The sequence below is a fragment of the Ictidomys tridecemlineatus genome, chromosome 1 (assembly GCF_052094955.1).
Source record: "Ictidomys tridecemlineatus isolate mIctTri1 chromosome 1, mIctTri1.hap1, whole genome shotgun sequence".
Lineage (NCBI taxonomy): Eukaryota > Metazoa > Chordata > Mammalia > Rodentia > Sciuridae > Ictidomys > Ictidomys tridecemlineatus.
In genome coordinates this window covers 182,053,317-182,076,333 of record NC_135477.1, presented here as the reverse complement: position 1 = coordinate 182,076,333, position 23,017 = coordinate 182,053,317, and the positions used below count along the sequence as shown (strand labels likewise).

At 38.5% G+C, this 23,017-nt stretch overlaps 1 protein-coding gene across 9 annotated transcripts in view; it reads right to left on the bottom strand.

Moving 5' to 3' along the window:
• Crebrf (CREB3 regulatory factor) overlaps nucleotides 1-23,017 on the bottom strand; it is a 50,595-nt gene that overhangs the window by 15,367 nt on the left and 12,211 nt on the right. For 3 of the 9 annotated variants that reach the window (XM_078052489.1, XM_078052478.1, XM_078052506.1), the window contains exons 2-5: nucleotides 15,659-15,844; nucleotides 13,682-13,807; nucleotides 11,024-12,110; nucleotides 590-784 (exon numbers count right to left, since the gene is read on the bottom strand). In XM_078052489.1, the coding sequence (XP_077908615.1) occupies nucleotides 590-784; nucleotides 11,024-12,110; nucleotides 13,682-13,807; nucleotides 15,659-15,667 (1,417 nt within the window). In that variant the 5' untranslated portion in view covers nucleotides 15,668-15,844. Of the gene's footprint in view, nucleotides 1-589; nucleotides 785-11,023; nucleotides 12,111-13,681; nucleotides 13,808-15,441; nucleotides 15,491-15,658; nucleotides 15,845-21,435; nucleotides 21,713-23,017 lie in introns of all 9 variants that reach the window. The other 6 variants (XM_078052481.1, XM_078052503.1, XM_078052512.1 and 3 more) reach the window with 5 other exon arrangements.

Sequence of the window (23,017 nt, the reverse complement as noted above, 5' to 3'; positions counted from 1 at the left end):
TGCAGAAGAAACTCTTACTTAATTACAGCTTTCTTAGTTCACAATTCAAAATCTGACCTTAGATTGTAAATGTCTTCGATTTCTACCATTTAACTCTTCCTTCCACCCTTTTCCACAACCACCCTTTCTCTTCTTTCCTTCTCTTTTCCCCACCACCTTGGTATTCCAGTCTCCCAGATTACATTCAAATCTGGAGACCAGAAAAGTACAGAATAGAGAGATGCTAAAGCCATTTGTTTCTCACCAATGCTTCTGGTTATAGTGACTATGACAGGCCAGGGCCCACAAGCCTCCTAGATGGTGGTAAGTAGAATAAGAATGGACTAGAAACAACTGTTCACACCATCATGCCGTCTCTCTAGGGAATGTTCCTCTTCCTCTTCTTTCAGTGCTGGGAATCCATTGAACCTGAAGCCTCCCATGCTAGGCATGTGCTCTGCCACTAAGGCACCCTCAGCCTGGGGACAGCTCTAGACACTACTCTCTAGTGGGGCTCAGGAGTGCTGGACTCTAAAGCACACCGGCATCATGGTTCAGTATCCTCATTTTTAGCAACACTAAATGTTTTACTGCAATCCCCCCCTCTTACCATGATGTAAGCCATTTTTCTGATACATATTACTTGGCAAGGTATCTCGGCTCCATTCGGACGGCCTCAGAATCCTCTCTTGCTGTGATGGTGTCAGCTGTTCACTATACTCCCAGAAGTACCTCCTTTTGCCTCTCTTCCGAGAGGATATTGAAGTCATTTCCTTCAAGTCTTCTACAGAATCATTTTCATAGCCTTAAAAAAAAAAGGCCCCACCAATTTGTTAAGCTCCTTAAATTTCAATAAACTAATCAGTACAAATAAAAAGACCCTTCTATTTGTAAGCTGAGATACTTCCTTTCATCTAAAAACATAACTGGCATATCAAAGATTATAAATCAGGTCTATAAAGTAACTCAAAAGGTAAATCTATAATTCATAAAATATCAGAGATTAAGACACATAGCTAACTATACTGTTTATCTTTATTAGGTTTCTCTTTGGTTTTTCTAAGTTGATGTATGACACTTCTTTTAGTATCTTCACATGGGATTGGAAGAAAAAACACAGCTACAGGAATGTCAAAGCTCCAATCGATAATGTACTTAGACACGATAGTGTGTGTGTGTTTTAAATTTTTTTAGTTGTAAACGGACAAAATGCCTTTACTTGTTTATAGTGCTGAGGATGGAACCCAGTGTCTTACATATGCTAGGCAAGTGCTCTACCACTGAGCTACCACCCCAACTAGTAACTTAGTTATTACCATAACTAAACTAATAACTAGTAACTAAGCTATAGTGTGATTTTTTTAAATGTCCTCCTTTTAGCTTTTATGTATCTAATACATCTCCAACCAAAGCTGTGTATTCTTCTGATTTTTGAGGCAGCAGTGGTTTTCTACCCACCCACCCAGCCCCACTTTGGAAACGTACTAAAGACAATTCTCACCCAGACTATCAAATAAAAATTTATATGCCTATTCTAGCTAATATTTCAGTAGAAGCAATATATATTTCCTTCACTTTTTTTTTTAGATGGAGATCTAGCCATTGCCCACACTGGTCTTCTCCTGGGCTCAAGTGCTGCTGCTGCTTGAGCCTCACAAGGAGTTGGGACTACTGGTGTGTGCCACCATCACCCAGATACTTCACTTTTAAAGGAGCTATTTTGTTTACTAATAAGAAGCTTCAGAAAATACTTAATTGTAAGCTACTACATCTGTTGATTAGACCCAATACAGGATGCCCTACATACCTAAAGTTCCCCAGGGAAGGAGGTGTACTCTCCAGTGCTCAGTACGTGGGACAGAGGGGGGACCACGCACAGCATGTACACCATCCAAACCTGAAGCAGCAGAAAAACCAGCAGCACCAGCCAAGCAAAACAACCATTTCCTGCTAAAAACCAAGACTCCTCTGGACCATCACTAAGAAATTGATGGCATCTGTTTGTTTTGGGAGAAAAGTCTAAATTTCAGAATTTTACCAAGTTTTCTTCAAAGTAGGAATCAATCAGGAGTATAGTTCATTTATATGACATCCTGGAAAAGGCAAAGCCAGAGTCACAGTGGTTGCCAGGAGGGGTGTGGAGGAAGGGGATGGCCGTAAAGGAGCATAAGGGAATCTGGGGGCTGACCAAACCATCCTGTGTTATGACTGGGGAGGTGGCTACATGATGACATGCGTTTGTCAAGACCTACACCCAGGACTACAGAAAACCAAAACTCACAGGAGCACACTCTGCAAGAAGAGTGAATCTGACTGAAAATTATACTCCATAACCATGGCTTTAAAAAAGAGATGAATTTGGAAAGCAGAGTGATTTTCTGAGCAATGGTCAAGGCAAGATCTTTGTGGCAATTCTGGCATGAATGATACAATTATGTGTCACTTAATAACAGTAAGAAATATCTGAGAAATACGTCATTAGGTGGTTTGTTGGTGTTTGAACACCGCAGAGTGTACTTCACAAACCTGTGAAGTATATACTGGTGCACATGTGGTACTTTAAAGAAATATAGCAATCAGTTTGACAGTGAACCTTAGGTTCTTCTTTTAAAATGATGCACTAGTTGAGTGACATAACCATTTTCAGAAGTCTGAATTTTCCCCTCAGTACTAGGGATCAAAAACCCAGAGCTTCATGCATGCAAGGTAGGCCCTCCACCTGAGCTATGCCCCTAGCCCCCAAAAGTCTGATTTTTAAAAAACTGTCAGACAATAAAGCTTTGAACTATTTACTTGTGCTTATGTTTCATTTCAAATTAAAGGATTTATTGTTGTTCCAGATATCAACCTAGCTTAGGAAAAGGAACAAGGGGCACACTGTATTACCATAACTAAGCTAATAACTAAGCTAGGAATGCCTCAACAGCGGTATTAAAAAAAAAAAAAAAAGAGTTCTACCTACCTACTGATGGCCACAACTTCTGGTCCACAAGTCTAGCACAGCCCAAGGCATAGAGATATTTTTCATATAGCTCCAGGCAATCCATCCCCTGGATTTTTTTTTTTTTTTTTTTTGGCACTGGGGATTGAACGCAGGGACTCTCTACCTCTGAGCTACATTCCTAGAGCTTTTTAATTTATTTATTTTTGTTGAATATTAATACAATATCTTTATTTTTATTTATTTATTTTTATGTGGTGCTGAAGATCAAACCCAGTGCCTCATGCTTGCTAGGTAAGCGCTCTACCACTGAGCTACAACCCCAGCCCTTTAATTTAATGTTGAACTGGCAATCCTCTGGCCTCAGCCCCCTGAGTCACTTGTTCCTGGATACTCTATATGTTCCCTTAGCTAGCATCTTATTTTGCCTATCCTCAGATGGCAAAATATTGTCTCCCTCACTTAATGTACTCATATGTTTAATCTGAAGCTTCTAAGAACCTGGTAAGGAAGAGGTTGTTGACCCCATTTGTACAAACACACACACTCATGGAGGGGTAACAAGATCCAGCAGAGGTAAGTCCAAGTCAGGTTACATGACTGACGGAGTCTACCTCCAAGTGGACTTCCTGTTTTCCCTGTGCCTAACTCATTACATGGTCTGAATGGATTTTATTCACATTCTATGTTGAGTTCAGAGTCAGGAAGATTTTCATTTTTTCTTGCCTTACCCAAATTAGTTATTAATTACTAGTATTATTTAGTCACACACATCCAGCCTTTTCCCAAAAAGTAGTTAAGGGTCATTGGTTTTCTCCAACTCAGTACATTAATATATTCTAATAACAAATACCAAAAATTCACCATCCTTCTCTCTCTCCTATTCTCTCTATCCCTATTTCCCTGCCCCCCACACAATAAATTTGTTGCCTCAAACTATGCATTTTTCAATATAAAAACTATGGAGAAAAATTACCTTTCCCCATATCAACTCTAAGTTTCATGAAGACAAGGATTATGTTTGTTTTGTTTATCTCTGTATAGCCAATACCTAACACACACAGTACCTAACCCAAAGTAGATACTTGAAAAAAAATTTTTTTCCAGTACTAGGGACTGAACCTAGGACCTCCCCCATGCTAGCACAAAGCCACATCCTCAGTCCCTTTTTAAACTTAATTTTAAGACAGTTCTTGTTAAACTGCCCAGGCTGGCCTCTAACTTGTGATCCTCCTGTCTCAACCTCTCCAGAACCAGGGGATTATAGGTGTGGCCACCACATCCAGCTCAAAAAAATCTTTATTTAATAAACAATTTTTGAATGCAACATTTCTCACGAAGCCCTTTTCTATTTCCATTTGCTATATCACTGTAAAGATATCATTCTTTCTTGATATGATTATCAAAAGGAAATCAAGAAGACCATTTAAATTCTAACCAAACATCTGTGGTTAGCAGACTACTGCCATTAAGCTGGTAAAGTCAACTGTGAAAATGATTAGTGGGGATTAACAAAACAAACTCTCACTCTAGGGGCCCCACTTTTAGTCTTAGAACCATGTAATTTCATGACTCCTAACAGTTGTAGCCTGTCCACAGAATAGGCTCTATTAAAACTTGGCAGTCAGTCCAGAATAGGCACTGAAACTCCATTTTGCACCTTTCCTGGAACTGTGCAGGCTCATGAACTGATGCAACCATTTGCCAAGAAGCAGCATGCAGAGAGCGAGTCACCACAAAAGGGCCTTTGTAAACCATCTGCTGCACACTCAACCCTCAGCCCACCCTAAAACTAGCACTGGGAAGGAAGTTTATCCTTACTTTTTGGATTCAAAGAATTTCTTTCTCTCACCAATAATTCACTTTCATATCCCTGAAGTTGCTTATTTAGCTCTTTATTTCAAGAAAAGGGGAGATTTTCATTAGCAAATGTGAATAAAACCCAAATAATATCACAAAAATGTGTTAATTTTATGATTAAAGCATGTTGTTCATTAACATTTGAGAGAGTTGACCAAGTAATACTACCCAAAAGGGTTTTACTTCAAGTCAACTGGAAATGATGATTTAAACACCTTCCACACATTCAGTAGCATTATTAAATAGGTCCAAAAAAAGAACTTGACCCTGCTAAGTGCCAGATAATGCACAGTAACTGCCTGGTTGCTTCAGAACAACAAGCTCATAATCAAGGGTTCTGCTATGAGAAACAGGGAAGGGAATATGGCATGACAGGACACTAACTACAAAAATATATTCCCTCTTTCTATGCTAGTCAAAAAGGCTGACAAAATGGAAATAGGGATCAATTTACAATGTGACAATTTACAATTGTCACTTTACGTGTCTTTACATGTAAGTGTCTTTACTCGTACGTGTACGTGTCTTTACACGTAAGTCCTCTTTACATGGACTTCAACTCTCAATCCATTTATCAAGATGGAACCAAGTGAAAAGACTGACAGTGAATTTAAAGTGGAGATAAAAGTCAATCAAGGGCTCAGTGGCAGAGCGCTTGCCTAGCACATGTGAGGCAATGAGTTCAATCCTTAGCATCACATAAAAATAAAATAAATGAAATGAAAGTATTGTGTCCATCTACAACTAAAAACATTTTTTTAAAAAAAAAAAGTCAACTAAAGGAGAGCCAGGCATGATGGCACACACCTGTAATCCCAGCGATTTGTGAGGCTGAGGGGAGGATCACAAGTGCAAGACCAGCCTGGGCAAATCAGTGAGATCTTGTTTCAAAAATAAAATAAACACAAGTAAAAATGAAAAACCAAAGAAAGGACATAGGCATGGTGGCACATGCCTGTCATCCTAGCCACTAAGGAGATTGAGGCAGAAGGACTGCAAGTTAGAGGCCAGCCAGGGCAACTTAGCAAGATCTTGTCTCAAAATAAAAAGTAAAAAGGGCTGGGGATGTGGTTGAGTGGTAGAGCACTTGCCTAGCATAAATGAAACCCTAAGTTCTATCCCTAGTATCAGGGGTGTAAAAAGGTTGAAAGCTACAGACCCAGAGCAGCCCCATATCCCTGGCTCTAGGTGCTGGGATGGCCTCTATAGACACCCAGGGCCCATGCCCATCCCTTTTCCAGGTCAGCCAGGTTTCAGGCTGATCCCCACGGACCCAGCCATCATGCCCATCTGCCCACTGACCCAAGTAGCAGGCTAGCCACCATGAGACTCCAGCAGCAAGCCCCATATGGACCTGTCCAGCTAGGCTCCATTTCTGGATAGGCTACCAGTGGAGCGCTTTCATGGCAAAGCCAGTCTGTAAAGCTTGAAGAGGTATTTACATCTTCAACTGCATGGACACCAACACAAGGCCACAAGATTATAAATAATCAGAAAAATAGAATACCACCAAAGGAAACAAAAAGAAGACAACAGTAACTACCCAAAATAAATGGGGAATCTAAGAACTACCCAGTAAGGAACTCAAACTAATTATCTTAAATAAATTCAGAAATCTGTAGAAGAACATGGACAGACATCTAAATGAGTCAGGAAAATAACAAATGGGAAAAATGAAAAATTCAGCAAAGAGAAACTATGAAAAAACAGCAGCAATTCTGGAACTAAAGAATTAAATTGAAAAAACAAATTCCACACTAAGCTTCAACAGCAGACTTGATCAAGCAGACTTGATCATTGATTTCTTTCAAGAAATCAATGAATTCAAAGATAGGTGATTTGAAATTACCCAGTTGGAGGAACAAGAAGAAATAAGAATGAAAAACAGTATAAGAAAGCATAACAGGACTTATATGATACCACCAAGGGAAACAATATGTATATTACAGAAATACCAGAGGAAACAGAAAAAACAGGGAAGGCAGCAGGCTCATTTAAAGGAATAACCACTGACTTAGCCAGACACAGTGGTGCATACCTGTAATCCCAGCAATTGGGGAGACTGAGGCGGGGGGGTCTCAAGTTTGACGCCAACTTAGGCCTTAAGCAACTTAGCAAGACCCTGACTCAAAATAAAAAATAAAAAGGGCTGGGGATGTGGCTCAGTGATTAAGTGCCCTAAGTTCAACCCCCAGTACCAAAAAGAAAAAAAAAAAAAAAGAAAGACAGACACAGATAGATTACAAAAGGAAATGAACATCTAGATCAGTAAAGCTCAAAGAATCTTAATAGATTAAAAATAAAAGATTCCCATCAAGATACACTGCAACCAAAGAAACAAACACATACAAAAGATAAATAAAAAGATATATTTCAATTAAATTCTAAAAATTTAAAGTGAAGAATTTTGAGACAGGAAATGTAACTGTGTTACATACAAGGGAACCATTATAAACTACCAATGGTTTTCTCAGCAGAAATCTTGCAGGCCAGAAGACAGGAGGATAGTATATTCAAAGTGCTAAAAGAAAAAAACCCTGTCAACCCTGTCAAGAATACCAGGAAAAGTTGTCCTTCAGGAATAAAAACTAGACTTCCCCAGACAAAAACTGAGGAAATTCATCACTACTAAATGGGTCTTATGAAAAACATGAACATGAGTTCTTTGCATTGAAATGATGCTAGCTAACAACAAAAACATATGAAAATATAAAACTCACTGTGTATGGCTCAGTGGTCAAGTGTTCCCTAGTTTAATCCCCAGGACCAAAAAAAAAAAAAAAAAACAACAAATGGTCCTAAAAACACACATAGAAAATCCAACCTACAGCAGAAGAACACACATTTTTGTCAAGCATAAAAAGAATATTATACAGAATAGATTATAAATTAGCTACAAAACTAGTCTTAATAAATTCAAAAGGCTGAAATTCACACCAATTATTTAAAAAATTTATTTCTGACCACAATGGTGTGAAACTAGAAAGCAATAAAGAGAAGAAAATTGGAAAAAATCAAATATGTACAAATTAAACTCCTGAACAACCAATGAGTCAAAAAACGAAAGAAACAAAAAACCTTGAGAGAAATTAAAATGGAAACAACATATCCATTTTACTTATGAGATGTAGCAAAAAGAGTTTTAAGAAGGAATTTTACAATAATAAATGTCTACATTAAGAAAAAAGAAAGATTTCAAGTGAACAAGTAAACTTTACACCTCAAGAACTAGAAAAAAGAAACCAACCGAAAGTTAGCTGAAGGAGGGAAATAACAATGATCATGTCAGTAAGTGAAATAAAGATTAGAAAACAATAGAAAATATCAATGAAGGTTTTTTAAAAAAAGAAATAAAATTAATAAGGCATTAGCTAGACTAAGGAAAAGAAGACTATAAGGTTGTAAATGAAAGGAAAAACAAAATAACACAGAAATACAAAGGATCAAAAGAGACCCTGTGAGTAATTTTACACACCAACAAATTGGATAACCTAGAATAAATAAATTCTTGAACAGACATCCTACCAAGACTGAGTCACATAGAAACAGAAGCCCTGCCAGGCGCAAGGCTGCATGCCTGCAGTCCCAGCTACTTGAGAGGCTGCAGCAGGAGGAGTCAGAGTTCAAGGCCAGCTTGGACAAAACAGTAAGACTGCCTCTCAGAAAGGAGGAAGGAAAGAAGAAACAAAAACTCTGAACAGACCAGTAACAAGTAAGGAGAATGAATCAGTAATCAAAAATTCTCAAAAAATAAAAGCCCAGGGCATGATGGCTTCGGTGGTGAATTCTACTAAATATTTAAGGACAAATTAACACAGATCCTCAAATTCCTCCAAAACAGTAAAGAGGAGGGAACACCTCCAACCTCATTCTACAAGGGTAACATTACCATGATACCAAATCCAGACTAGAGGACAACAGAAAAGAAAAATTACAGGCCCATTCACCTGATAAATACAGACACAAAAGTTTTGAATAAAATGCTGGGTAAGCATCCTAACCCCAAATCTGAAATGTTTCAAAATCCAAAGTTTTTTGAGTACTAGATGATCAAAAAGTTCTATATTTTGGAGCATTCTGGTGTAAGGATACTAAAACAATGAAGTCTATGCAAACATTTCAAAATCTGAAAAAAATCCCACACCTAAAACACTGCAGACACTGCATGCCTAGAATCCCAGGGACACAGGAGGCTGAAGCAGAAGGATCTCAGCCTTAGCAACTCAGTGAGGTGCTGAGCGACTCAACAAGACCCTGTCTCAAACAATAAAATGAGACAGGGATGTGGCTCAGTGGTAGAGCACTTGCCTACCATGTGTGAGGCCCTGGGTTGGATCCCCAGCACCACAAAAATAGATAGATAGATAGATAGATAGATAGATAGATAGATAGATAGATAGATAGATAGATAGACAGATAGATTGATGGGGATCAAACACTGTGGTAAAGCACCCCTGGGTTCGATCTCCAGAATCAAAAAAGAAAAAATTAAAACAGACTTACCATATGCTTCAACAACCCTACTTCCAGAAACACAGCCAAAGGGAAAAAAAAATCAGTCTCTAGAACATATCTGCATTCCTACATCTACTGCAACATTATTCACAATATGCAAGATACAGAATTGCCTTTAAGGACATTGTGGACATATATATAGAGAAAATGTGTGTACACACACTCAGAGAAGAATATTACTCAAGTTTTTAAAAAGGCTGATCCTGAAGCATGGTATGTTTAGTGAACACACCAGGCATGGAAAGAGGACTACAGACTCATATGTGGAATCTAGAATGTGGAGTGTAGAATGGTGGTTTCCAGGGGCTGGCAGGTGGGAGAAATGGGGAGAGTTGATCAAAGACAACAGCATCAGTTCTGCGGGATGAATGAGTTCTGGATATAGCTTGCTGACTATGGTAAATAACACTTCATTGTGTACTCAAGATTTGCGATGGGCAGATCTTAAATGTTCAATACTATTTTTTAAGCAAATAATCTTTTATAACAATTTTTTTCTAATTGGTTACATATGACAGAAGAATACATTTTGGCATACTGTACACAAATGGAGCACAGCTTCTCCTTCCTCTGGCTGAACATGGTAAGCAAACAACTTCTGTTTGAATTTGAAGATCTTAATTTTTCTTTCTTTTTTTTGGACTAGGGATTTAACCCAGGCATACTCTACCACTAAGCTACCTACATTCTTAGTCTTTTAATTTTAATTTTGAGACAAGGTCTCACTAAGTTTCTGAGGGTCTCATTAATTTGCTAAGGTAGCCTAAAACTTGGTGATCCTCCTGCCTCAGCTTCCCAAGTCACTGAGATTATAAGTGTGTGTCAAGCGCCTGGCTCAAAGACCTTCACTTCCTTGTGCATTTTTAACTGTGTGTCACTTGGCAATAAACAGTCTACACCAGCCTACAAAGATAATGGCCCAAACCTGGAAATGCTGAAGTCATCCAGTTCCCTGCAAGTTTCAACTTCTTTCTCCCATTTATTTACATGCACTGTACAAAATGAACAGGGGTCTCCCCAATGCTCAAATTATAACATTATTTTTCTTAAATGAGAAAATACTGTGGAAATGAAAATATGACAGAAAAAAAGCCCACCATTACAACATTAAACAGAATTTGTTGGTTATAGGCCTGAGTAACATGAACTATCATTACTTGGTTCAATATCTAGATACTTCTAATATACTGTGACTGTCGTAGAGGGTCATATTTAGATAGTAATATGTTTTAGACCAAAAGATTCTTGGCATCTTTGCACAACTGCTCAAGGACAGTGACAAATCAGGTCACAACATAAGATATTTAAGAAAGGAACCCAGTATATGAATTACTGTATGAGGAGAAGCAATCATTTTAGAGCTGTTTGAATAGAAAAAAGAAATCACAAGCTGAACATTACAATGCACACCTGTGATCCCAGCCACTTGGAAGGCTGAGACAGAAGGATCACAGGTTCAAGACAGCCTGGGCAACTTAGACTCTTGTTTCAAAATGAAAAATGAAAAGGGTTAATGATTTAGTTCAGTGGTGGAGCATCCCTGAGTTCAATCCCTCAATCCTCAGTACCCAAAAAAGAAAAAAAAAAAAGATTTTTAAGAAAGCAATTATATATCTAGGTCAATATAGTCATTTAATCCTCAAACTAAAATAAACCACCCAAACAAAATCTTTCCACTTCAAAACAGAGATAGAAAGGTCAGTTTGTAAGCCTCCAAACATTTAATACCTGGTTCAGAGAAAGTGTCACTAATATCATCATCTTTGTCATCTTCGTAATCCTCTTCCTCCTCCTCTTCCTCTTCATTTTCAGAAAGTTCATGCTCGCTGCCAAACCCTTCGTCATGGTCCTCATCGTCAACATCCTCCTCGTCATCCTCCTCTTCTTCAGGACTGCATTTGGTAGGCTGTTCTCCCAAGTTGTCAGAGACAAAAAGAGAGTAATTGTGCTCTTCTTTTTTCTGGGATGAATCTGAGACCGACGTGCTGGCAGAAAGGCTACTACTCTCTCCTGTGGCAACCGACCCTGGACCTTCCTGGGGCAGGGGACTAAGTAATAGTTCCTGGGTTTCTTTGAAGGGCAAGGTGGGGGTGGCATGGCCCTGGAGAGGTTCCAACCCCTTTTTCTCTGGCCTCTTTGCCACGGCACCACAGTAGCACATGTTCTCCTTCGCAGCATCTGCATGTGCCTGGCTCAGCAAGGACCGGCTCTGTTGCACGGGGCTGATCTTTACCTTTGCCTTTTTTACATAGTCTTTACATTCAACATGAAAGTTCACCTTTTCGTTATGATACATGTTGGTCTTCACCATGATTTGTGTGCTTGAAGTGGGTTTACTTGCTTTTTGGACACAGTCTGACAAAGGAACCTCAGCCTGAAGAGTCTTTGAAGAACACACAGGGGCAGCTGCTCTGCTTGTGATCTTTTTACCAGGGAATGAAGAGGGTAAGGGATTTTGTTTGATACTGAAAAGTGAATCAGGATAATAAAGGGAATCAGAAACAGACTGAGAGTCCTCACTATTAAGCTGGGCCAAAGTTGGAGTTTTACTTATGACCTCTTCATCTTGGTAAGGGCTAGAGAAGTCATCAAGACCCAAGTAATCCACTTCTTTTGTTCCCCAGATGTCGCAGCTGGTTAGTTTGGTGTACTTGGTTAAGTCTTCACAGTATGTATCCCACTGCTCCCAGTTTGAGGCTAAAGCACCCTCATTATCCAGAACATCTGTGAAGGACTCCAGATTTTCAATGTCCTTGCAGTCCTCCAAAGAAAGTAAGTTGTCTCTAGGATTCTGTTGATAGTTCATCTCTCTATCCTAAGAAAGGTTTAAAAAAACAAGTCACTCACCATATTTTCAGAATAATTACTTCCATCATCACTTGCACATATCAAACTGATAGATATATAACTACTCTACCTCTGGTCTGCTTTAAGAACGCTACTGACATGACACCTACATCATCATTTCACTGGGCAAGAAAAAAAAAGGAGGGAAAATATGTTCCTCAAGAGGCTTAGGCATGGTCCAAATACCAAGAGCTCTGGAGCTTTACTATGAATGCTTCCTAAAATGAGTTTACATTTCCTGGTCTTGGGAGGATTTGGCAGGGGTATCTTTAGCTTCAATTAAGAAGCAAATAATGAAGACCTCACCTTCATTACAGAAGAATATGTGTTCCTAAGTAGATTAAATATAGAGGCAAAGAGCACCCCAAAGAAAGCTGGAACTCAGCCACAGAATGTAAGATCTTTTGCAAGATACTGTAACAATTTCTGGACAGGGAAGTAAAATATTCCTCATGCAATTTAGAGATGTGATTTTTAAAGTCCGTAACACTTTGTAGCCATTAAAAAGAATGAAGGTTAGTCCTAAAAAAGACAATTCATATATATCTATATTTAAAAAGCAAGTGAAAGAATACTGCATCTAAAAGTATGTCATCTAATTAAGAAACATACCCATATGTTTATAAATGCACAGGAAAAATTTGGTTTAATAGTAGTTACCTTTTGAGAAAAAGGTCTGGAAGGTGGAGGCTCAGTAAGGAAATGAGGAAGGGTCTAGGGATATAGCTCAATTGGTAGAGTGCTTGCTTCTCATGCATAAGGCCCTGGGTTCAATCCCCAGCACCATAAGAAAAAAAAAAGAAAAGAAACCAGGAAGTTTTCCATTTCTACTCTAAGTTTTTAGTTTATTTGTTCATCTAGGTTGTTTTAGCTTGTGTAACTGTGTTTTAACAGCTTCACTGTAGTAGGTTTAGATACCATAAAACTCAATTTTATTAAGTGTATGATTCAATGATTTTTAAATAAATTTACATTTTGTACACTCAGTTTTCCAGTTTTATATACTTCCATATTACTTATGTCATATGTATCAAAATTATTTTTTAGAAGATGTTAAGAATTTTATCTCATAAAAAGTATATTCAAGTATTACTCTGAATTTCTACTTTTGCCTCACATACTCTGTATCCTACCATCTTGCTCAATGCATCATTCCTTAATTTTCCAGATAAAAAACCAGAAGCAGGCAAAAACAAAAAGAAACCAAAGCTTCTGGGCTGGGGATGTAGATCAGAGGTAGAGCACTTGCCTAGCAGTCGAGAAGCCCTGGATTCAATCCCCAGCACCCTAAAACAAACAAATGAACAAGCCAGATTCTTATTCTCCTCATGAAAAACTTGAAGATACTTATAACCTCTTCTCTATTTTCAATGGGTTTATATATCCTTCTAAAATTACTAGACATATAGTCACAAAAATCAAATATCACAATATTTTTTTTCTTTTCAGGCATTTATAGATTAAGAAAATCTACCACAACTTTTACCCTAAATCAACCAAAGCTGAAATTAAAAAAAATGTATATATATATATGCTTACCAGTTCATACATGAAATCTGGATCAGAACTGTTTGCTAAGAGATCTGTGCTCATCAGAGTCTGCTCTGAAAAGGCGTGGCTTCGAAAGGCATCCCCAAAAGGTGGGTCCATTCCGCTGACGCTAGGCTATAATACAGTGATTTCATTTTAGAAAGCTAAACAGTACTTAAGACCAATTTATTACACATGAACCTCACTCCAAGCAATTTATTTTCAGAAAATAATTCTGAATTTTTTTCTACTGTATAGAAACATTTAAGAGCTTTTACTAGCATTTAACTGTGGAATTACATGAGGAAAATACCTAAGGTGCATTAAAAAATAGAAAAAAAAATAGTAGCAATTGCTAATAATATCTAACTTATAAAAATTAAAGTTTATTTAGCACCAGAGTCAGTGTGCAGCACTTAATGAACACTTTTACAACATTTCTTCAAATCCTTCCTAAAGTAGAGAATCCTGGCATTTCCTGGGACCTGCAAAGGTTCACATCAGCTCTACTCTGTACTGCTGAGTGCGATTAGCATCTCATTTCCCGGAACAAACTGGAGGACAATTATGACATCTTTACTCCAACAAATAGGATCAACAAAATAGCCCCCAAATCTCCTGGCTGTGATCAGAAACTTGGGCATGACCTCTGTAGCTTTCATCTTGATTCCTGGAAAGTACACTTCATTCTATAATAAACAAAAGGAAAAAAAGACTCTGCATTTAAAGTTAATATTCCTCTGTTTTCTTTCTATTGCCTTTTTACATTTCAACATCTATCCCAAATCACTTCAAAGTCAAAACTCACACTTGTAAAGCAGCTCAAATAACATAAAGGCCTCATTCTGAAATCTAACTCTGATGAGAAAGAATAAAATGTTTCTCTTTACCTTTGTTTTTCTTCTGCAAATTTCTGCACAAGTTTTTAAAATGCTTTTAGTCTATTGGCTTAAGATTCTACCCACACCCTCTGCTTACCATGAATGGCCTTTCATATACTCTCTTCCCATTTTTCTTTCTTGATGCTCCCCATTCCATTCTTTCTTTCTCTGACTTTCCCTACCCCTTCTAGACCTGTGGGACCTTATTTCCTCAAAATATTTAGGCTGGGAAAAAGTTGTATAGTCCTAAATTCAAGTAGTCAATAACAACAAACTAAATCTTGTTTGGGCAAGAATCCTAAAACCCATGTGCAGTCCATGTGGCACAGAGCTGGGGGAGGTGGCCCTCTGGCATTTTTAGTATCAGCTAGCAAGTTCCCTTCTTCGCCTCTGCTGGAAGTCATTGACTCCCTGCGTTTAAGGAATACTTCTGTACAGACCTTACAGAAAGCAGCCTAAATCTCTGCCCACTCATTAGTTCTTGGTTTCTTCCCAGCACTGAAACAAACAGGGAGTGCAGGAGCTAACTAAAAGGCAAGGAGTTTGGGAAAGAACAGGGACTAAGAAGGCTCCACTTATTGTTTCAGTGATTGCCTCAAACCCGAACTGATCAATTCAAATAACTGCCTAATATAATCATCCTTAGACATATTTTTCAAGAGGTATGTGCATGTGCATGCACACACATGTGAGACACAGATGAGATGGGAAGAGATTGAGAGCCCTGTTTCCTTTTAACTACTTCTCAACCGTCAAAAATGAAAGGAAGGAGTTGGAAATCAGGAAGAAACCAAAGGAGATGGAAAATGGATTGCTGTAGCAGATTCATTTTTAGGGATCTGGTTTATCCCCCATAAAGCTATCAGATCTACCCACTTCCTAACCTACCTATTCACCATGCTTCCTGTGACAAATTCATTGGAGTTCAAAGCTGTGGCTAGGAGAAAACAGAAGGCAAAGGAAGGAGGACACGATTTCCAAACAAGTTGAGATCAGCAATAATAGCAACATGCCAAATTGTGTTAAGACTCAGAACTTATAAGCCCATGGTGCTAGCTTTCTACAGGAGGAAAACAGAACTTGGCACCTATTCCTTATGATTTACCTGAGGCATTTCCAAGCCCAGATCCTGTGAGTCCAATTTCAAACTTCTTTTTTTCGTCTGTAAATTCCTTTCCAGCTTTATTTTTTATTCCAAAATCAAAGATGATTTTCACAATAAATAGCAGGTTTCCTCAGAATGCCTTCAACTCAATTGCTTGGGTCACTGTTTTAATAATTCTGTGCGATTCTGTCAAACAACACAAAGTAACTTCACTGAGCTCCATTGAAAACAAGTTGACCTTTCAAAACAACATTAACAAAGAATACTTTAAATGAGGAAGTCTTCTGATTATTATCAAAAATTCAGTCATGTCTTTGTATCTAGTATCCTGAAATTCACCTTATTTGTAAAAATAGGATTGATCAATAACCAACTGGTAACGCTCAAAAATAACCTATTGTGATAAAATGAATATATCCTCATCTTTCCCATGATCAGAAAAAATATTTTACTTAACAGTAAATCAAGCTCTCATTCACTTGAGAGGAAACATACCTCATTTAATCTCATCAATTATAAATCATTACTGCTAAATTATGTCTTATATCTCATAAATCTACAAGGAGAGTAATGAATCCACAATAGCAATGAAATTTAACATACGGGCTACATTAAAAAAAATCAGACCTGTAATGGTATACACCAATATTATTCTTTGAGATATAACTAAAAACTGTCCTTGGGAAAAAAAAATTACTCCAGCAGGTTTTTAAAACAGGGTGTAAGTTGAGGCAGTATGAAATGGGGACTCCTTTGCCCAGTGGTTTCAAGGGTTAAGTTAAATAATGACTGCAAATCATCTGGCATGGGGTCTTGCAAGGTACAGACTAATAGGTTAATTCCCTTTCCCTTATTGTAAAGACCTCAATGAGGAGAAAGAAAAATAGCTATACCTAGAACTCATTTTCTTGTCCTAAGTCAGTAGTTCTCAAAAGTGCAATCCCAGGACCACCACAATCAACCTAGGAATTGTTAGAAATGCAAAATCTTGGGCCCAAGTCCCATCACCAAACAGAAGCCCTAGAGTGGGGCTCAGGAGTAGTTTATAAACAAGTCTCCCAGGAGACTCTGACCCACCCTGATGTTGGAGGACTGCTGCTTACCCTTGCTATGGTTCAGTCTAAATGCAGTGACATTTCTTAAATTAATATAAAGAGCCAATTTAAACTGATCTGCCCTCTGTAATTCATACATTCTCTGAGCTAGACTGGTAAATTATTTCAATTCCAAAAGCCTCTTACTGAACAAATAAGAGTTGAGAAAGCACTAAGTAACTGTTCTATTTAATTAGATTAATAAATTGACTACAATTTCCTGGATCTTTGTTGGGCTCTCCTCTCATGGATGTCATTCCAGCTCACTGGTCTCACCTAGGAAGCACCGTCAAATACCCAGCCAGGGCCTAGAAACAGAGTTAAGCTGTGCTTTCCAGTTCAGTGAAAATGTCCAAGTGGACTGAACCCTGCCAAAGATAAGTTCTTGCTCAAATGACTTCATACCTTGGTCCCATTACCAGTAAGTAGTCCTAGTCAAAACTCTTCCCCTGATTCCTGTGAAAGATAAGATCAGTAATCTATTCTAGATCTATTATTTAGGCCCCAAGAAGGCAATGAATTCAAGTCATACATCATCAAAATGAACCAGTATAATCCTGGTCTCAAACCTGGATCTGAAAGAAAAGCCTGACAACCTTTAAAACCTAAAAACTTACACTGACTAGTAACAGACTGAGGCTGAAGACTCAGGCAGGGGTTGAGTCCTAGTCAACATATACTTGCTGGCTTCTTCTAAAGATCTAATTGCCATGAGTCTAATTTATCAGAAACACTGGATAGAAAAGGGCTAAGTGTTAGTCACAGTTCTCACTTGCAAGCTATACAACACCAGGTGAAAATCTTTCTAAGCCTTAATTTTCTCATTTCAAGATAAAAAACAAAAACACTATGACCCTCTCCTGGCTACTAGATTGTCTAAGCCATGAAACTTCCATATAAATACAAGAATTTCTTTGGAATTTTATTTTAAAACATCAAGACCAAATTTCACTTAATGTAGTTATCAAAAAAAGAGGACTTGTTTGATCAATAAGAAATGTGGTTCCACGGAACTGAGGCTGTGGCTCAGTGGTAGAGTGCTTGCCTAGCACACATGAGGCCCTGGGTTTAATCCTCAGCACCACATAAAAAATAAAATAAAGGTATTTTAAAAATTCAGAATCCATAAAAAAAAAAAAGAAAGAAATGTGGTTCTAGTCCCCCACTCCCCAGTACTAGAGACTGAACCCAAGGAAATTCCACCACTGAGCTGCATCCCCAACCCTTTCTATTTTTTTATTTTGAGACAAGGTCTCACTGAGTTGCTGAGGCTGGCCTTGAACTTATTTGCTCTTCCCATCCCCACCTCCAAGTAGTTTTTCTCCTTTTTTTTTCAATACTCGTGATTGAACCGAGGAATTTGTACTTGCTAAGCAACCACTCTTACTCCCCAGCCTTTTTATTTTTATTTTTCCTAAATCAACGAGGCTAGTGTCAAACTTGCAATTCTCCTACCTCAGTCTCCCAAGTCATAAGAATTATAGGATTCACCATCACATCTGACTCCTGATTCCAGTTGTAATCTCATGATTACATTCAAACAGCCATATGAATTAAAACATGTTACTTATTTAGGCCTTAGCTCACAAACTTGAGATCTGTTATTCTCCTTTATGTAATAGGGATGCTATGAGAATTAATGAGATTATCAGATTAAAAAGTAGTAATAATACAAATTTAGAAGGGTGATTATGACTAATAGGTATACTTTGCCAATGCTTTCTTTGTCCCATGGAGCCCAGCTCAGAAACTCAATATTTGTGACAACTGTTGGTAGCAAAGCTGAGCGCTGTTGATAGCAAAGATGTGGTTTCCAAAGAGTAGGCACCCACCAAGTGAAGGGGTAAGCTCCCAAGTGAAGGGCTGCTGAAGGTCCTAATAAGTTGCTTCTCCTTGTTTCTCAAATAGCACAAAACAGAGGCTGTGGCATACCTATAATCCTACAGCTCTAGAGGCTGAGGTAAGAGAATCGCAAGTTCAAAGCCAATGTCAACAACTTAGCAAGGCCTTAGGCGACTTAGAGAAACCCTGTCTCAAAATAAAAAAGAGCTGGGATGTGGCTCAGTGGTTAAGTGTCCCTGAGTTCAATCCCCTGTAACCCAAACCCCCCAAAAAATAAATAAATAAAAATCAAACAGGAGGAAACAGGATGAGAGAAGCACCAATTCTACTTCAAGCAGTGGGGCTCCTCTCAGTAATGAACTCCCAGTCCTAGGTTGTTTCTCACTCAACATTTTGGACCCATTTCCCAGAAATTTAGAGTATTGTTCTAAACATGAGCTGGGAAACAACCATGAAGAACAAAATTCCCCATCTGAAAGTGGAAGCAAAAAATAAAGGATTCTACAGCAGTTACCATTACATACCATCTTCCAATAAACTGTGTCCTATACCAGGGAGCCACACAGGGAGGCATTAATGCTTAGTGGCAGAATAACACTGAGGAGGAATGTGTGACAACTTGCTTTTCAGGATGGCTTCACACTTTTTTTTACTCTCAAGGATATCCATGTTTTACTCACAGCTTTGATACTGATATGCATTGAAAGCAATGTTCTAATTTCCCAAAGTACAACTGAGGAATGTCTGTTCCAAGGAAGATGAAATGACTGGCTACCTCTCCTGCAGGACTTCTTGGACAGGCCAAGGAGCTGCTGTGCACGCAAATCACAATAGGGGCAAGAGCAGCGCCATTTCCCAGACTTGAGTATAATCGCCCTCCCTCCCTGAAGATGAGTCCTTTTTCCAGAAATACAAACTAGCAAACACCAGAGGAGCTAAATTCTCCCAGGCATCACTTCTTTTTATTGACAGCGCTGGCTCACCAGTTCTCAGTACTGTTTTGTGGGTTTCTCAAGGAAGAAAGAACTATGGTTCATCAGAAATAATATTTACCAATATATTTTCTGTACCTGGGCTCATTCAAAAATATTCAACAACACCTCCTAGGCACAGGAAAACAATCCTGAAACAGAACTAGCTCTTTGAAGCAATGAGGAGGACTAAAAACTAAATTTTGAGCAGCAATGGGACCACTTAAGACAACCAACATCTCAATTTCTTCCACATCCCTTTCTACTAGGTTCTGTGCTGGGTTTTTGGTTACTGAGCATTGTTGAGGCATCTGTCAGGCAAGGCAACAGGTAGAGTAAGATAATAGGTACAGTCAAAGGACTTCTTACCAAAGCTTAGGACTGCCCAAACCATTACTTGCAACTCTAAAAGCCAAATATAAAAGCTGATATGTATCCTACAACTCCTAAACTGTGTCTCATCTCAATCTGAGGGTCTCAGCTGATCCATGAACCCACATATTTTTAAAAAGGTCACATCAAGAAAAATATAAAACTTTTTATGAATGAAATATCTTATGAATATACTGATACTGTATAAATGGCCAGAATCCCTCACCTTCCCTTTCATATGGCCACTGACACCTTTTAGTAACCTGAAGGAAATGGCTCCTCATGATGGTAAGTTGCCCTTCTGAGTCATCCAACAAAGATCAGAATAAATGTTAAAAATTTTGACACACCCACTAGGATGGCTATTAACCATGGAAAGTAACACATGTTGGTGAGGATCTAGAGAAACCAGAATGGCTGGTGGGAATGAAAGTGGTACAGCTGGTGTGGGAAATAATTTAGCAGTTCCTCAAAAAGTTAAACATAGAATGACCAAATGTTCCAGCAATTCCATTCTAGGTATGTGCCCAGAAGAACTGAAAGCAAGCACTCAGGCAGGTATGTAACTTGTGTTCATAGCAGCACTCTTCATAAACCAAAGACATGAACAAACTCAAGTGCCCACCAATAGACAATGGATAAACAAACCACAGCACAAAAACAATGAATAACTCAGTCATAAAAAGGAATAAAATTCTTCCTTTTTAAGATGAATATATTACGGCTGGGTTAGTTTGTCCTCCCCTAGATATACTGAAATTATATACAATTTTATTTATCTGTGGCACTGGGGATCAAACCCAGGACTTTATGCACACTGGGTGAGCACTCTACCGCTGAGCTATAGCCCCAGCCCCAGGAATGAAATTCTGATGCATCCTACAACCAGTATGAACCTTGAAAACATTATGTTAAGTGAAATGAACCAGACACAAAAGGACAAATAATGTATGATTCAATTTATAGGAAGTGTCTAGAAAAGGCAAATTCATAAAGATTGAAAGTAGATTACCAAGGGCTGGAAGAGTTATTTAATGGGTTCAGAGCTTCCGTTTGGGATGATGACAATGTGCTGGAAACAAATATGGTGAAGATGACATACCATGTCAATGTACTTATCATAAGTGAAATGGTTAAAATTATAAACGTATATTTTATCACAATGAAATGTTTTTCTAATTTTTTAGGTTAAGAATACCATTACTTAATGATGTTACATAATTCATATACCATGGTCCATTTTGACTTTTCCTAAGCTTTGCTGGAAATGCTCAACATTTTTTTCATGTGGTCAGAGATCTTGGTCTTTGCTCCACTGCTTTTAAATTGTGCCAGATCCACAGTTCTAAGAGTTGGGGAACTGTCTCAAGACCTAATTTAAACAAACCATTTATCCTGAGGCTTAAAGAAGGAAAGGAAGAGATTGGAAGAATGAAGGGAAGGGAGATCGAAAGGGGAGGAGGGGAAGAGGACAGAGAGAGAAAACCAAACCACTCACCGACTTGCTAATTTGAAAGGTATGCCCCCATTATGGACTTCTTTATGTGACAAGAAAGACAGCTCTTCACTTTGTCCAAGCACCTCAGCCAATCAGGATCCATCTGCCACATCATCAAGCCACCCTGCTGTACTTAACAGGTCCCATTCAACAATTCTTTTCCTTTTGAGAACTTTTCTAGTGGGGACATTGTGGTGTGCCTGTAATCTCAGCAACTTGAGAGGTTGAAGTGGGAGGGCCTCAAGTTCAAAGACAGCTTCAGCAACTTAGATCCTGTCTTAAAAAAAAAAAAAAAAAAAAGGCTGGGGTTGGTAGCTCAGTGATCATCCTAAACAAAAACTTCTCTGCAAGACTTGAGCAGAATAGTCTTGCCAGTCCTTCAGATGCTTACTAAATCAAGCCACTACTTTCTGGTGCAGCAGAAATCAGATCCCCAAATGTCCAAACCACAGAGGAAGCAAAGACTGCCTAATGGAAGGAATATACTGCTGTTCAAGATCCTTCCCCTCCTTTTTTTGGTTCTGGGGATTTAACCCAGGGATTTTGGTACTGAGGATTTAACCCAGGACCTTGCCACTGGGCCATACTCCCAGCCCATTTTTTATTTTGAGACAGAGTCTCACTAAGTGGCTGAGAGCCTTGCTAAGTAGCTGGGGCTGGCCTCAAACTTGTGATTCTCCTGCCTCAGCCATCCAAGTCACCAGGATTACAGGCCTGTGCCACCACACCTGACTCAAGATCCCCCTTTATCATGTAATATGAACCTATAAATCCAATAGTAGGCAGATGGCTATCCCCTTCAATAGCAGTTCTCTAGACTTCAAAATTTAGACACATGCAAATAATTAAAATGGTTATAGATCATGTCAGGAATAATTAGCAAAAGACTCTCATTATTTTCCAAGTCCTGCTATTGCTAGTCTTTAAGAATCTAAGACAAAGTAAAGGCCAGAATAAGAAGGGAAAAGACATATCCTTCCCCTCAGGTTGAGTAAAAAAAATCCTTTTCCTAGCCAAAACAGAACAGTTGTGATCTTTCTATTCATATCACCTTGAAACTCCTTTATCCAGGTCAATCCAAAGGACTCTTTTTAATCCTCATACTCAGAATTTTAAAAATACAAGGGTTGAATTAGTTTGCCATAAAAATTTAATTAAACAAAATAATTAAAGCCACATTTTACTGAGAATCCTAAGGGACTAAGAAAGATACCAAATCTGAAAAGTGTTGTCTCCTTGGAACATAGTCTTGAGAGAAGACACAAGATCTCTCAGAATTTTGTTCAATTCCTTTCCAAAGGTTTCTGCTAGACAACATATGGCAGCTCAGTGAAAGATCTTTAGGAACCAATAAATCAACACTCTGGATCAATCCAAGTTTTATGGAAAGGGCTACTTTTTATTTTGAGAATGATCAACTAGAAGATACTGGAGACTTTCTGCCGCCTAGGCCCCTGGTAATTAAGCTGTTCAGGGCACAAGAGCAAGAACAATTCCAGTCAGAAGCAGAGAATGCATTCTAACCTCAGGGACTGCTGGTTATCCCAGGGACAAACACATTCAGAGTTCATATTTGGGTGGC